Source organism: Aquarana catesbeiana, linkage group LG09 (genome assembly GCF_042186555.1).
Source record: "Aquarana catesbeiana isolate 2022-GZ linkage group LG09, ASM4218655v1, whole genome shotgun sequence".
Lineage (NCBI taxonomy): Eukaryota > Metazoa > Chordata > Amphibia > Anura > Ranidae > Aquarana > Aquarana catesbeiana.
In genome coordinates, this window is record NC_133332.1 from 60420561 (window position 1) to 60438518 (window position 17958).

The 17958-nt window shown below is 41.9% G+C and overlaps 1 protein-coding gene across 1 annotated transcript in view; it reads right to left on the reverse strand.

Annotated features, from left to right (window-relative positions):
- Window positions 1–3078, reverse strand: part of LOC141107708 (cytochrome P450 2G1-like) — a 150199-nt gene extending 147121 nt beyond the window's left edge. The window contains exon 1 of the mRNA XM_073598627.1: window positions 2848–3078. Coding sequence (XP_073454728.1) covers window positions 2848–3027 — 180 coding nt within the window. The 5' untranslated portion in view covers window positions 3028–3078. The remainder of the gene's footprint in view (window positions 1–2847) is intronic.
- Between the last annotated feature and the right edge of the window lie 14880 nt (window positions 3079–17958).

Sequence of the window (17958 nt, forward strand, 5' to 3'; positions counted from 1 at the left end):
GGCACATTTGGACTGGAGGGGAATTGTACTAGAAAGGAGGTTGAATATGAAATACTTCCCACCCAGCACAAGTCTTCTCCCCTCCCAAAATGCCCCCTAGCACATATCCTCCCCCCCAAATTGAAGAGATTCTGTCTGCCACAGAAGGGACAACCCCAGGCACCCCGCAAGAGATGTGGTGCAATTGCCCCAGGTGCCAAAACTAGTGTCCCCCTGCAATGACACAGGGCTGGTTCACACCATGAATTGCACAGGAACTCACTGTACATTCTTTGATCACATGTGATCCAGGTGCAGTGCGATTTCAGCCCATTTATTCGAATGGGTTGAAATCTCGCCAGACCACACCAAAAGTACTGCATGCACTACTTTAAAAGATCACACAGCAACTGGATCGCATGTTATTACTGTACAATTCGATCAGGTGTAAGCAAACAGACTGCATTTGTTACAGGTGTTTGGGGTGTCATTAAGTTAACATTGACACCAGCTGCAGATCACAACTGCAGTGCATTTTTAACGTGGTGCTGGAAATGAGCATGGAACGCAGAAGGAGAGGAGATTTGGGGGGGGGGGGTGACGGAAGAAGATTTGTGTTGGGGAGAGGGATAAGGATTTATGCTGGCAGGAGAAGGAACTGTGATAAAAAAGGGATTTGGATAAGGGGAGGGGGGATTTTTTGTTTGAGGAGGAAGGGAATTTTTGCTGGGAGAATACATTTGGGGGGCTTTGTTGTGCTTGGAAGGGGGATTAGGGGGAAAGAGGATTTGTACTGAAATGGGGTTCTGCTGGGACAGAGGATTAGGGGGGTTGAAGAGGATTTATTCTGAGAGGGGTACAGGGGGGAAGGAGGGTTTGTGCCATGGGGGGGGGGAAACTGAGGGGCGTGGGGATAAGTGCTAGGATAGTGAAAAAGGGGGAATAGTGCTGGAACTGGGGATTTGGGGGGGTAGAGGAGGACTTGTGCTGAGGAAGGGGGAATAAGATTTGTGTTGGGAGGGGGGATTTGCGTGGGAGGATTTGTTCTGGGGGGTTGGGGGGTGAGCGTGAAAAGAGGGAGTGGTATTTTTTGCTGAAAGGGTAAAGTGGGGGGGAGTATTGCTTGTGGGGGGGGGATTTTGTTCTCTCCTTACGCTGTGTGTTACACACCCCCGACTCCTGCACTCTGTTTTATACTCCTCAAAAATGTAAATACTGCGCTATCTATGTGCAAATAAATGAGATGTGTTCCTATAACATTTATATTAAACCAGCTGCAACCTCTTGTGAGACACACACAACAACAACACACAATTCAAAAAATAAGTCGCGCTGGTTAAAAGTGGAAATGACATATGAGTGAAATGCAACAAATGAATGAACAATTCTATGAACAAATGATGATACAAAATGGTGCTTTTGCTCAAAGGAACACTGAAGAGTCCTCGATGGAAAAAAGACCAAGAAAGTTCATATACTGGAACTGATGTATCAATATATTCCTTCACAGTGGTATGCAGACATAACACCACTAGAAAAGTGCCCAATAGAATAAAGGATAGTGCCTCCACCTCTGTACACACTGACGCTTACCGGAAGTAGATGATCTCCTATTACAGGAGATCAAATGCGCTTATGGCTTATTTCCCCGCCTCGGGTCTTTGTAAAAAACACCACTGCTCCCAGCATTATCACCATACAAATGGCCTCAAGTGCAGATGTATTCCATAGAACCTCATAAAAATACAATGAAGGCTGACATAGTGTAAATCCTAATTTATTGGGTAAAAGAAAGGGCAAGATTGCACTTACATTTCAGAAGTTAAAAAACAGCTTGTTTGTATAAGAATCAGGCCGGCCCGCTCTCGATAGCAGCCTGCTGCTTCCAGGATCTGCGTACACATGGAGATGTCAGCACGTCGCTCCTCCCTATGTACGTTTCGTCACACACCTCATGTTGCCTGGGGCACTCCTGTACCTTGCGCTATGTACAAAATGCACTCCTGAACCTTGCACTCTGTATGAAACTCACACCTGTATCCTGCACTCTGTACGAAATGCACTCCTGAACCTTGCATGCTGTATGGAACTCACACCTGATTTCTGCACTCTGTACTAAATGCACTCCTGAATCCTGCACTCTGTACATAGCACATTCCTGAACCTTTTATTCTGTATGTAATGCATTCCTGAAAAATGTACTCTGTCAGTAAGGCACTCCTGAACCTTGCACTGTATGAAACACACTCCTAAATCCTGCACTCTGTACGAAACGCACTTCTGAATCCTGCACTCTGTACATAGCACATTCCTAAATGGACTGGCCCCCGAACCCCCCCTTCCTGTTCCCCACTGTGACAGCTAGCGGGGATCCCCCTGCTAGCTGTCAAAAGTTTTTGAACAACACCCGGCCGTGTCACTCAGTCCACGTCGCTGTGGTAGTTCATTGATACTTCCTGTCAGAATGTATCGGCTTGCTTGTACAAGGTACGAGCAAGGCAATACATTGACAGATCTGCAAGAGACTTGCATGGAACCAGTGATCTGCTGAATGCTGGTGCAATGTTTTACAGGTGCCCAAAATAAAAAATAATAAATGCACATTTTTTAACCTGTAAAAAAATATGCATTTACTATTTTTTGTCAAAAGGTGAACTTATCCTTTAAACTAGGGAAACTTTGCTTATTTTTAAACTTTGCTTATTTTTTCTTATTTCACCATCATTTTGGTATGTTGATATAAATGTGATATAACTTGATGTGAAATTTGATATAAACTAAGTTGTACTTTGTCCTGACATTATGAGAGATATCTTCCTAGAATACAAGAAGAGTGCATTGTTATAGAACATTCAGCACAATTCTTACCTTCACCAGAGACTGTGGCATTTCAGTGGTACTAATCTGCAGAATATTCCCCAGAAGTGGCAGAGGGGTCGGTCCTGGTGGCAAGTCTTTCTTCTTTACATTCATCCACCATTTAATGAGGTAAATCAGGAGAGTGACCGCAGAAGCGATGAGAAGTGTTGCTGAGACATTCATTGCCATCCTGACAACAATCTCCGTACAACCTGTACTGCCTCCAAACCAGGAACTGCTGTATTTATTTGTGGGCTGACGTTTGGCAGCATTCTAACTATCATTTGAGGACAGGTAGGGTGTGTTGGAGTTTATTCCAGTTACAGACGTATTGCAACATATTGTAAAGCTATGCTGATCATTCCTTTTTTTTTTTTTCAATTCTTTATTTTATTTTATAAAAATAATAACATACAACAAGGAAAACATGACAAATATTGCTTTCTAATTATAGTATACCCAACATTTCCCTTCTATCCCACCCACCCCCCACCCCCATCTTGCAATTGTCGCTAAGGGCGAAAGTTTAATCTGATGTTTTCATCAATGTCCTGACCTTATCCCTTTTCTAATTATCGAGTAATCTCTTCCACGTATCTCCACGTTTTTTTAAACGCCTGCCACATTTCCCATTTATCTTTTCGTTCTGTCCCTTCTTCTAATTCTGCTCCCCTATCATCCAAAATCTCCATTTTATGTATTTCGTTTACACAAAAAATCCAATCCCGAATTTTAGGGCTCTCCACTTCCTGCCATTTTTTTGGTATTAGACTCTTTGCTACATTCAGCAGAATGGGGATAATAGATGTTTTATATTGTCTAACTGGACCGACTGTCCCATGGAACAGACATGTCCATGGGTCTTCCAGTATTTCTTTATTAGTAATTTCCTTTATTATTTGTATGACTTCCTTCCAAAAATCTTTAATGATAGGACATTCCCACCATATGTGGGCCATTGTTCCTATGACCTTACACCCTCTCCAGCACTCCAAAGATTTCTCCGGTTGGAATTTACTAATTTTGTCTGGTGTCGCATACCACCTTGCCAGGCACTTGTAGTTTGTCTCGGTCATCTTAGTATCTTCCTGCAGAGCAGTGTGTCAACTTCAATATTTTCTCTAATGTGTGCTTATTACATTGTAAACCCAAAAAATTTTACCATTTCTTAATGTAAGGCTGGGCATCCATCTCATCTCTAGTCAATTGTATTTTATATATTCACGATATGTTATTTTTTGATTTTTCAGTCATGCAGAGCCGCTCAAGTGGCCTGTAATCTTCTCCATATCTAATAGGCTGTGGCAGTTTTTCGACAAAATGAGTCAACTGGATGTACCGCCATGCATCAATCGTCATTAGCCTCGTGTCTAATCTTAATTCTTGATAAGTGCTTATTTTGCCCATCCTAATTATATCTTTCAATTGTGCATTTCCTTTTTTTATCCAATTCCCCCCCACTGCCCTAATCCCCGGCTCAAAAAACTCATTACCCTTTAAATAAATCAAAGGTGAATTTTAATCCCATTTGTTTTGTGTGTAAATCTGATCCCATATTTTTAGTGTATTACGTGTTAACTCGTGCGTATTTGATCCCAGCGCCCTGTATTGTGGGGGGTTCCATATTATATGACTTAATTGTGTATTGCTCGTAACATTTTCAATATTAACCCATCTCTTATCTTTAGCCTCATTTGCCCATTCCACCACCCATTAAAGTACCACTGAGTTATAATACTTTTTGAAGTCTGGGATAGCTAGGCCACCCTGTTTTTTCCCCCTGCTCTATACCGTGTATGCTATTCGCGTTTTTTTGTTACGCCATATAAATTTCGATATTAACCCTCTTAAAGCCTTAAAGTATGATTGTGGGAGTGATAGTGGCAGCATCTGAAACTTGTATAGAATTTTCGGAGTTAACACCATTTTTACAGGATTAATACACCCAATCCATGAGAGAGGGCGCATTGATATTTTTTTAATTTCCTTCTTAACTTCGTCTAACAGAGGGATATAGTTTATTAAATATATTTTCCTCAAAGAGTCTGTCAATCTGACTCCCAGGTATTTTATGTCCTTTCTCCAAGGGAAATGAAATTCTTTGAGGAGTTTTGCTTCTTCCTGTTTAGTTATATTTATATTTAAGACTTCAGACTTGCTGATGTTAATTATAAAATTTGAAATATCACCGTATTTTTTTAGAGTCCCCAGCAAGTTTGGAATCGCAATCCTAGGATTAGTAATAAAGAAGAGCACATTATCGGCAAAAGCAGCGAGTTTGTACTCTTCATCCTCTGTCTTAATCCCGCTGTTGTCTGGATTATTTCGAATTGAAGCCAGCAGGGGTTCCAAGGTTAATACAAGCAGGAGAGGTGACAACGGGCACTCCTGTCTGGTTACATTTTCCATTATAAACGGTAGGGAAGAGACCCCATTCACCTTAACAGACGCAGGAGGGTGATTGCTGATCATTACTAACCCCGCAGGTTTTTAAATAGCATGTAAGAGAAATATTCTTGCAATAGGCAGAGAAGATCCATTTTTTTAAATTGTATTTTTCAGATGTTGACCTGCATGGAAGAGGCAACATAAATAAAGAATTTATTTCAAATCACAGGCATTTTAAGTGACAATTTTGTCTACCCGGAGCCTGATATTCTCTTCATCTGAAGCCTTTTCAATAGTTTATTGACTAAATACAAATAATATCACTCAGACGGGAGGTACAGTGCCTTGAAAAAATACTCATACCCCTTGAAAATTTCCACATTTTGTCATGTTACAACCAAAAAGGTAAATGTATTTTATTGAGATTTTATGTGATAGACCAACACAAAGTGGCACATAATTGTGAAGTGGAATGAAAATGATAAATGGTTTTCAACATTTTTTACAAATAAATATCTGAAAAGTGTGGCGCGCATTTGTATTCAGCCCCCTTTACTCTGATACCCCTAACTAAAATCTAGTGGAACCAATTGCCTTCAGAAGTAAATAGAGTCCACCTGTGTGTAATTTAATCTCAGTATAACTGCAGCTGTTCTGTGAAGCCCTCAGAGGTTTGTCAGAGAACTTTAGTGAACAAACAGCATCCTGAAGGCCAAGGAACACACCAGACAGGTCAGGGATAAAGTTGTGGACAAGTTTAAAGCAGGATTAGTTTATAAAAATATCCCAAGCGTTGAACATCTCACAAAGAATTGTTCAATCCATCAACCAAAAATGGAAAGAGTATGGCACAACTGAAAACCTACCAAGACATGGCCCTCCACCTAAAGTGACAGGCCAGGCAAGGAGAGCATTAATCAGAAAAGCAGCCAAGAGGCCCATGATAACTCTGGAGAAGCTGCAGAGATCCACAGCTCAGGTGGGAGAATCTGTCCACAGGACAACTATTAGTTGTGTACTCCACAAATCTGGCATTTTATGGAAGAGTGGCAAGAAGAAAGTCATTGTTAAAAGAAATCCATAAGAAGTCCCGTTTGCAGTTTGTGAGAAGCCATGTAGGGGACACAGCAAACATGTGGAAGAAGGTACTCTGGTCAGATGAGACCAAAATTGAACTTTTTTGCCCAAAAGCAAAACCCTATGTGTGGCGGGAAAACTAACACTACACATCACCCTGAACACACCATCCACAACGTGAAACATGCTGATGGCAGCATCATGTTTTGGAGATGCTTTTTTCAGCAGGGACAGGGAAGCTGGTCAGAGTTGATGCAAAGATGGATGGAGCCAAATACAGGGCAATCTTAGAAGAAAAGCTGTAAGAGTCTGTAAAAGACTTGAGACTGGGGTGGAGGTTCACCTTCCAGCAGGACAACGACCCTAAACATACAGCCAGAGCTACAATGGGATGATTTAAATCAAAGCATATTCATGTGTTAGAATGGCCCAGTCAAAGACCTAAATCCAATTGAGAATCTGTGGCAAGACTTGAAGATTGCTGTTGACAGACGCTCTCCATTGAATCTGACAGAGCTTGAGCCAATTTATAAAGAAAAATGGGCAAAAAGTTCACTCTCTAGATGTGCAAATCTGGTAGAGACATCCCCAAAAAGACTTGCAGCTGTAATTGCAGCGAAATGTAGTTCTACAAAGTATTGACTTAGGCTGATTTCATACTGAGGCTCTTTACAGGCGCTATAGCCCTAAAAATAGTGCCTGCGTAGCACCTGTAAAGAGCCTCTCCTCTCACTCCAGTTTGAAAGCCCAAGTGCTTTCACACTGGAGCGGTGTGCTGGCAGGACGCCAAAAAAAGTCCTGCAAGAAGCATCTTTGCAGCACTGTAGGAGCGGTGTATGCACTGCTCCTAAAGCACCCCTGCCCATTGAAATCAATGGGCAGCCCCGCCGAACTGCTGGCAAAGCGCTGCTGCTGTGGCGCTTTGCCAGTGGTTTTAACCCTTTTTTGGCCACTTGCAGGGGTTAAAAGCGCCCCGCTAGCGGCCAAAAACCTCCACAAAAATGACAGTTAAGCGATGCTACAAATACAGCCCTTTACCGCCGACACCCCCAATGCCCCAGTGTGAAAGTAGCTTAAGGGGGGCTGAATACAAATGCATGCCACACTTTTCACATATTTATTTGTAAAACATTTTTAAAACAATTTATAATTTTCCTTCCATTTCACAATTATGTGCCACTTTGTGTTGGTTTATCACATAAAATCCCAATAAAATACATTTACGTTTTTTGTTATAACATGACAAAATGTGGAAAATTTCAAAGGGTGTGAATACTTTTTCAAGGCACTGTATACTAGCACAGATTCCTGTGTGGCAGGCAACAAACAAAAAAAATATTTTAAGCAACAGACAGCATGGATTCATGAAAGACAGAAGTTGTCAAGCAAACCTGATTTCTTTTTCTTAGGAGGTAAGTAAAACCTTGGACAGAGGGGTGGCTGTGGACGTGGTATACTTGGATTTTGCAAAAGCGTTTGACACAGTTCCCCACACACAGCTAATGTATAAGGTAAAGTCTACAGGCTTGAAAAATATCAGTTTGTAAATGGATAGAAAACTGGCTAAAAGACAGAATTCAGAGAGTAATGATTAAAATGATTCATACTCTGAATGGTCTGAGGTTATCAGTGATGTACCCCAAGGTTCAGTGTTGTTACCTTTTACTTTTTAATATCTTTATAAATGATATTGGGTCTGGGATTAAAAGTACCAATCCAGTCTTTGCAGATGACACTAAGCTATGCAGTGGAATAATGTCCTTACAGGATGTTTCCAATTTACAAGCCTACCTCAGTGCACTGTTTAACCATTTCAGCCCCGGAAGAATTTACCCCCTTCCTGACCAGGCCATTTTCTGCGTTACGACACTGCGTTGATTTAACTGACAACTGTGCGGTCATGTGACGCTGTACCCAAATGAAATTGACGTCCTTCTTTTTCCCACAAATAGAGCTTTCTATTGGTGGTATTTGATCACCTCTGTGTTTTTTTTATTTTTTGCGTTATAAACAAAAGAAGAGCGACAATTTTGAAAAAAACACAATACTTTTTACTATAATAAATATCCCAAATAAGAAAAAAACAAAAACAAATTTCTTCATCAGTTTAGGCCAATATGTATTCTTCTACATATTTTTGGTAAAAAAAATTGCAATAAGCGTATATTGATTGGTTTGCGCAAAAGTTATAGCGTCTACAAAATAGGGGATAGATTTATGGCATTATTATTATTTTTTTTTTTTACTAGTAATAGCGGTGATCAGCGATTTTTATCGGAACTGAGGCATTTCGGCGGACAGATAGGACACTTTTGATACTTTTTTGGACCATTGACTTTATCCAGTGATCAGTGCTAAAAATAGCCACTGAGTACTGTATAAATTTCACTGTCAGGGAATGGGTTAACACTAGGGGTGATCAAGGGGTTAAATGTGTGTCCTAGGGAGTGATTCTAACTGTGGAGGGATGGGACTGACTGGGGGAGGAGACCGATCGTTGTTCCTAAGCATTAGGAACACCAGAGCTGCCTCCTCACCCCCTGGCAGAACGTGGGTTTGTGTGTTTACACACACAAATTTTTGCTCTGGCTCTGTCAGGAGCGATCGCGGCTGCCGGGCACATGCATTGGCTCCTGAGTGACGCGGCAGGCGCACGCCCCTTATTCCCCTTAAAGCGGCCGCCGTAGCTGATTTGCGCAGGGGAGCCATACTGCCGCTGTCAAACGACCCCGGGCGCTCAGCAAGTGGTTAATTGGGCGACTATGTAGCAGATGAGGTTTAATGTAGATAAATGTAAAGTTATGCACTTGGGGGCTAAGAATACGTATGCATCATACATACTAGGGGGGTACAACTGGGAGTATCCATAGTGGAGAAGGATCTGGAGGTTTTGGTAGATCATAAACTTAATAATAGCATGCAATGCCAAGCTGCAGTTTCCAAAGCAAGCAAAGTCCTTTTTGTTTTATTGCGAGAGTTATGGACTCCAGAGAGAGAGAGCTCATTTTGCCCCTGTATAAATTGTTAGTAAGGCCTCATCTGGAATATGCAGTTCAGTTTTGGGCACCAGTTCATAAAAAGGATATCGGTTAACTGGAGAAAGTGCAAGAAGGGCAACCAAGCTGATAAGAGGCATGGAGGAACTCAGTTATGAGGAAAGATTAGAGGATCTGTATTTATTCTCTCTTGAGAAGAGAAGATTAAGGGGGATATGATCAACATGTACAAATATATAAGGGGTCCATATAGTGAACTTGGTGTTGAGTTATTCACTTTAAGGTCAACCCAGAGGACAAGGGGGCACTCTACACCTAGAGGAAAAGAGATTTAATCTCCAAATGCGAAAAGGTTTCTTTACAGTAAGAACTGTGAAAATGTGGAATAGACTCCCTCCAGAGGTGGTTCTGTCCAGCTCAGTAGATTGCTTTAAGAAAGGCCTGAATTATTTCCTAAATGTACATAATATAACTGGGTACTGACATTTATAGGTAAAGTTGATCCAGGGAATATCCGATTTCCTCTCAAAGGATCAGGAAGAATTTTTTTCCCCTGCTGTAGCAAATTGCATCAAGCATTGCTGGGGGTTTCTCATGATTTTTTTTTTTTTATTGGTTGAACTAGATGTAACAAATCACAGAGATTGATATAGGTATACAGTTAAATAAGGTGTAAATATGGCGCTAAGACAAAAGCAACAAAAAAGCAGCAAAAATAAACCATCTAATATCTAATGGTGCTAATAAATGTCAATGTAAGAAAAGTTGCGCTACATTTAATATTTCTTATGTAAGAAATAGTGTGAACCATTACCATGCAGAAAACCAGGACACACCCGAATCAGGAGTGCATCTTGAGCATCCTAAACTCCTTCAGGTGATGTATACATAAATGAATTGTGAAATAAACAAAATAGCGACAGTTGAAATAAATCATGTGCACATCAATCAATAAATGAAAAAACAATGTCCATATGACCATTGTTGTCCATATAAAGATAAAATAAAGTGAGCAGCGTTTTCTTTAGATGTAATAAAAAAGTAAAAAATATGTGAGTTATAATTCACAGCAGGTATCAAGGTCCAGATATTCAGCCTTAAAATGTCCACATATGAAAGACAGCTAGATGTAAACTCTGTATGTGATAACCCTTACCATAAGAAATATTTAATGTAGCGCAACTTTTCTTACATTGACATTGATATAGGTATAACCTTTTGGCATCTCTTGGAGTCAGCTATGACATGTCTTGATGAATGTAAAGTTACAGAGGCATAACTAAGAATTTTTTTTATCTTTTCATAAATTTGTTTGGTTTCCCTCCAGTAAAAAGTTTCAATATTTATCAAAAAAATACTCTGGTACTCTGGTACAATTAAAAGGAACAACTCTAGTAATTACTGCACAATTTCTGGACATTCCTGGGCATTTCTGTAATAATTGAACAAATAGGATTTGTTGACTTTACCCAAATGCTTATAACACTGACCCCTGTCCACCCCCAACATTCAACTTTTAAACTGGCTGTAGATTGACCAGCTATGTTTAAGGCCCCTTTCACACGGGCTTGTCCGCCCAGTGGACTCTAGTGTCGTGGAGTTTTTTGGCTGGGCAGTTGGGTTGTGTGGTTGTGGGGGTAACGGGGGTAAGCTTACTTGCTGGTTGCTGCCTGACTTTCCAGTGCCCATAAATGCAGACCACTAAACTGACCTACTTACCTGACATACACTGACCTACCTGACACACACTGACCCACACTGACCTACAAACACTGACCTACCTGACACACACACTGACCTACATACACTGACCTACCTGACATACACTGACCTACATACACTGACCTACCTGACATACACTGACCTACACTGACCTACCTGACATACACTGACAATAGATGTTTTCCCTGTTTAAACTGTATTCAATGCAACCTTTTATTGAAAGGCGACCATTATGTTCATCCTAGCAGTAGGGAGAAAATAATGATTAACAGCTTTTACACTTGTCAGTCATCATATGTTGTGTATAGTATATTCTCGTATGTCTTTGTAATCTTATTTATGTTGGCGAGACCACCCAAAAAATTAAAGATCGAATAGCACAACATCGCAGCACAATCAGACATTCACAACCCATGTTTACTACAGTCGGAGAGCAAAAGGACATTTCTAAAGGAAAAAAAAGTAATTTAAAAGTACTAGCGCTAATGAATTGTCGGGTCCCTGCAATACACATAAAAGTCATTACAAAAAAAACGGCCTGGGATTCCCCCACAGGGCATTACCAGGCCCTTTGGTCTGGTATGAATATTAAGGGGAACCCCGGACCAGAATAAAAAAAAAACGTGTGGGGGTCCCCCTAAATTCCATACCAGGCCCTTCAGGTCTGGTATGGATATTAAGGGGAACCCTGTGCCAAAATGTAAAAAAAAATGGCGTGGGGGTCCCCCTAAAAATCCATACCAGACCCTTATCCGAGTACGCAACCTGGCAGAGGGAGGCGGGGTCACCCGGTTACGTAACGGGTGACCCCACCCCCCTCTGACTCCATGGGGAAAGCCATAGGGAAGTCCCCGTGCATCAGAGGGGGGCGGGGTCACCGGATGGCCCTGCCCTCAGTTATATAAGAAGTGTCAGAAGAACAGACGCGTCACACAGCGGAAACCTCCCATGGATGCGGATCGTCCAAAGAACGTAGCAGGGAAGAAGGAGCGGAGTGAAGATGCGGACGAGAAGACCGAAGGAAGAAGCGGAGGATCGAAGGAAGAAGCAGAGGAGAAGCGGGGGAACAAGCTAGAGGAAGAAAACCGAATGAAAAACAGTAGGAGATGGAAGAAGAAGGGGGAAAGAAGACATTAAGGAATTGTCAAAAACCGTCTCTTGTCTTTTTTAACATTTTTGACACTTTTTTGTGAAATGGTAGGGATACATTTATACCCCATTACTATTTCACACGGGGGGGCGGGATCTGGGGGTCCCCTTGTTAAAGGGGGCTTCAAGACTCCAATAAGCCCCCCGCCCATACCCCCACAACCACCGGGCAAGGGTTGTGGGGATGAGGCCCTTGTCCCCATCAACATGGGGACATCCTCCCCATGTTGAGGGCATGTGGCCTGGTACGGTTAAGGAGGGGGGGCACTCTCTCATCCCCCCCCTTTTTCCTGAGGCCTGCCAGGTTGCAAGCTCGGATAAGGGTCTGGTATGGATTTTTAGGGGGACCCCCACGCCATTTTTTTTTTAAATTTTGGTGCGGGGTTCCCCTTAATATCCATACCAGACCTGAAGGGCCTGGTAGGGAATTTGGGGGGGACCCCCACACTTTTTTTTTTCAATTTGGTTTCGGGGTTCCCCTTAATATTCATACCAGATCCAAAGGGCCTGGTAATGCACTGTGGAGGAATCCCAGGCCATTTTTTTCAATGACTTTTATGTGTATTGCAGAGACCTGGCACTAGCGCTAGTACTTTTAAATTACTTTTTCTCCTTTAGAAATGTCATTTTGCTCTCAGACTGTTGTAAACACGGGAAACATGCGCCACTTTACAGGCATACTATAGACACCCCCCAGGTACAAAATTTAATGGAATATTTCACTTTTATTGTTTCACTTTAAGCATTATTAAAATCACTGCTACCGAAAAAACGGTTGTTTTTAAAACTTTTTTTTGCATTGATACATGTCCCCTGGGGCAGGACCCGGGTCCCCAAACACTTTTTATGACAATAGCTTGCATATTAACCTTTAAAATTAGCACTTTTGATTTCTCCCATAGACTTTTAAAGGGTGTTCCGCGAACACCCCAAATTGTTCGCTATTCGGCGAACGGGCGAACAGCCAATGTTCGAGTCGAACTCATGTTCAACCCAGATATACAGTCCATCCCTATTCCTAATGTAGTAAATGTGATCGTATAGTCTTTAAAATTCTAAATGTTTTGCTGACACAGAATGCCCCACATCTACAGAATGCAATGTATATGACGCCTTTAGTTTGGCAGTCCACATAATTTCCAATGTTGTGTGTGCTTCCATCCATCAAGACAAACGATGCTCCTTCCAGGATCCATTTACAGTACTCACATGTGCCACATTTGTATATCCCTTTTCTAGGTTAATTTATTATAGGGTCAACTTGGAAGTGGCTATGAACCAGTTGATCTTTTAGAGATCTACCCTTTATGTATGTGAGTTGGGGATAGTGTTTAATATAAATACAAGTAAACAAGTATATGCCCATTACTAATATGTCTATTGTGAGTTTGAATGTGGGGGCTGTATTTCCAGGTAGAACATGCCTGTTCCCAAGGGCTAAATCCCACTGTCCATTGTGGTTGTGTTAGAGGGTCAGCCGGGATGTTAAGGCAGGTGGCATTGGTTGTGGGGAATGAAGCGCGCTACGCATGAGCGCACTGTTATTTATGGCATCTGATGGCCTGCGCAAGCACAATGCCAGTGCGTTGTTGTGGCTGGAAGATGTATGCTCCTCTTTCTCCACATGATTATTGACATTGTGTCTGTTACTCAGTGAGGGCTGAAATGGACACACATGATATCTAATTGGGCCATGCTAGGCAGAAATAAGGAGAGAGGCAGGACTTCCATGATAGGAATATTCACGCCCCTCTTTCTCTAAATGATTATTGGAACTGTGTCTGTGACTCAGAGGGCTGGAATGGACACACATGATATTTAAAGCGGAAATAAACCCATTGATTTGATAGTTTCAAAAAACAGTTAACATTCACGGCATGTCAGAAATGCTAGCTGTCAAATTTGCTTGTGTTCCCACACCAAAAAGTCAAACTATCCAATGGCTGGTGTCATAACGGATCACATGTGCAGCATCATGTCAGTTGCAGATTAAACAGAGGCCAAGATGGCAGCTTCCTTGGCTGAAAATGATCAGACGGCTTACTTCCACTTTAATTGTGGTAATGATGCCGGTCTGGCACCTAATGATCTTTAAATTGAGGTTTGAATGTGAAAAGAGGCACTGTTGGACACTGACATGTGCTGATTGGAGCTTGTGTAGGTGAGTCCTTATTGAAGAGAACCGTCATATAGAGCTGTTTGGACTTGGTCTTCTGTGGTGAATGATAGCTTTCTTGATATATCGGCTTTAGATATCCGGCTGGTAAGGGGTGAACTTTTCAATAGAAGCATGACTGTTTGGATGTGGAGACTATTTTGCTGCATGATTTCTGGCAAATGTTTGCTGGTAAGTGGTTTATTCCTGAGTGTCCCTTTTTATAAGGTTTTATACTGGAATATTATAATGAGGGGATAAGCAAATGGATATGATCTTATGCTGTTCCATTGTTATTTTTAGATATTATTCCTTAATTACATTTGTATGGTGAAGTCTCCAATTTGCATATCAGTAGCGCCCCCTGTGAATATGTGGAATATTACCCAGGTAAATAGTAGCAGCTGTACATTTGAATGTTGCTCACTGGTAAGAAAATTGTTATATAATTCCCCTTAACTTAACGCTAGGCTGTGGATTTGTTGGATATTACAGGTTATATCATAATATATGGAATAAAAGTGGAGTGAGACCTACAGCCAACATTCTTCTGGGTGTGCTGGCCATATATCTTGGAATCTGCATATCTAGTATGTGCTATTTATTAAAAAGATCACCATTGGATCCATTACAACCAGACTCCTATAGGCCCATCTCCTTGCTCAATACAGATGTTAAATTATTGGCGAGGGTATTGGCCACTAGAAGGCTGGTTTTGTTGCGAACTTGGTGCATAAGGACCAGTCTGGCTTCATCCCTGCCCGATCCACTGCATTAAATATCCGTAGGCTCTTCTTGAACATTCAGATCCCTGTGGAAAACCCGGGCAATAGGGCCATTTTCTCTCCCTCGACACTGCCAAAGCTTTTGACAGCGTTTAGTGGAATTACCTGTGGGAGGTGCTTTGTCGGTTTGGCCTGGGTGAGAGATTCATATCTTGGATTCAACTTCAATATGTCGCACCTAAGGCAAGAATTAGGCTTAATGATAACTTGTCGGAATCCTTCCCTTTGTTTTGGGGGTACACAACAGGGGTGCCCTTTATCGCCCCTGTTGTTCGTCCTTGCATTGGAACTTCTGGCGGCTATGGTGACCTCTCTGGAATATAGTGGGATTCCAGAGAGGTCAGGGGGAAGATAAAATCTCACTGTATGCAGACGCCACTTTGTTATACCTTGGTGACACGGAGGACTCTCTGTGGGCAGCGATGCAACAAATTGATCAGTTTGGGCAGCTCTCTGGCTTTGCCATTAACTGGCACAAATCAGTCCTTCTCCCTTTAGACCCTTTGCCAACAGCTCTACCAGAAAGCATGGCCCAGATTCAAGTAGTTACCTCATTCAAATACCTGGGTATAGTAATAACTAGAGTACATTCCTTTTAACCTGAAACCACTACTACAAGAATTTCAGCAAAAGTATACCAACTGGTGTAAATTGCCACTGACAGTAACCGGGCATGTGAACCTCTTTAAGATGATCTGGGCCCCGCAATTATTACATAATGCCCCAGTATGGATCCCGAACTATTGGTTCTAACGTGTGGAATCACAGTTTCAGACTCTTATCTGGAGGGGTGGAGTGGCACATTTCAAGCTCGCCATTCTGCAGCTCCCAAAAGACCAGGGGGGACTGGCTGTCCCACTCCTGAAAGCATTACTTTGCGGCCCAATTACAACACTTTGCGGGTTGGGACTTTTCTATAAATGGGATCCCTTCTAGGGGTCTGCTAATCGATCCAGAGTCGAGCTACACGGCGATGTCCCATATGGAAATAGGGTTTCCGGGAGTCCCACCTCATTGTCCCACAGTTCAGCTACTGATAAAAATTTGGAAGAGTGTCAGGCATAGACTAGGTTTAACTGGATTTCTACACCACACACCTATTTGGCACAACCGCTTTTATATGGACCTGGCCAAGGTCCCCAAACACCCAGTATGGGAGAAGGTAGGGATTAGATACCTCTCACAGGTGCTTCATAATTCTGTCCTGAAGCCATATCATCAGTTGGTATAGGAATTTCCAGTATTGAAGGGCCATCACTTTCAATACATACAACTACAGTATGCCACAAGATGTCAGCGTAGGCGATCTGCTTTGAGGCTGGAGGACTCCTCATTCCTGGAGTCCATTTACACTGAGCCAGAGAAGGGCATTATTTCTTGAATCTATGTGCACCTCCTATCTCATATAGAAGCCCCTGACCTTTTAACCTGCCGAGCGGGATGGGAGAGAGATCTTGGTCCCATTGATGGCGAGCAGTGGAATTAGATCCTAGGAGTAGGGCCTTTAGTGTCAGTTTCTGCGGCACAGAAACTGTGACACCAGTACAACAGCATAGATGGGGTAAGAGAGAGTCTCAAGCTCATTCTGGAGATCTCATCCACATGCTCTGGAAATGTCCCAAGCTTGTGCAATATTGGAGTTATCACCACTATCAATAAGATATATCAAGTTCAACTGACTATGGACCCACTGATGTGTCTATTGGGCAGTCTCAATGAGGAACAGTACCACCCTTCGGTGTATGTTGCCCTTACAAGACTTTTGTACCTGGCCAGAAAGCTGATTGCTCACCTCTGGCTCTCAGCACAATCCCCAATGACCGCACAGTGGATCTAAGCAGTCAATAATATCCTAGTGCGGGAAAAAAAATACCTATTATCATAGGAAATCACCACAGAAGTTCACAAGCATTTGGCAGAATTGGCTGAGCGCCCCAGAGGTAGCACCCCGCAGCTGGTCCTGAATAGATTATTGCTGGGCTAGCTGACCACACACATTCGGTCCTGCTGTGAGTCCTTACGGGACAATTTACAAGTTGAATGCCATGGTTTCCTTTAAGGGACATCTGATGAGGACATGCTGGCATGGGACCACTCTCGCACAAACTCACTAATACTAACTTCCGGTTGATTTTATTTATTAATTTATTTTTTATTTATGTTATTTTATTTTATTTCTTCTTCCCCTTTTGTTTCCCCTGTTTCTGCTATTTTTATAGCCTAACTGTTTACTTCTCTTTGACAATATGTGAAACATTGAGTATGATGCAATGCACACCCTATTTTTGATTAATCAAATGGCTACGCAGGTATTGCAGATAATCCTATGACGTACTGATTACATTTCCTGTTTACTATGCACTGTATGCCTATTCCTATGTACCCTGTACTGCCTTATGTTTCACTCAATAAACTTCTACTTTGTTGATAATTATCACCATTATTAATATCTTTGATTGGTGTTTGGTGCAATATTCTCTCTTCATACTTACCAATTGGTGCCCTTTGCTCATTGCTCCCTGATATAGGAATATTCTGCTGCTTCTTACTATTGGACATTACGGCATCATATACCAAGCTGTTCTCCGAAGACACATGACACACTACTCTGTTTTTATGATCTTTATTGGCTTATACTAGGGCACATGTAAGTTGGCCGTTACACATATGAATAATATGTTTCTTTCTTTGTGGGTATCCCAAAACCAGGTACAGTATGATTAACAGCTATGCCTTTCTCTTTGGATAGGTCATCTCTATCTGTGGTCAAGATATAGAGGTCCTGAGGAAGCTATAATTGTGAAACGCGTCGACCTTTTGACATAGCAATAATAGAGTCACATAAGAG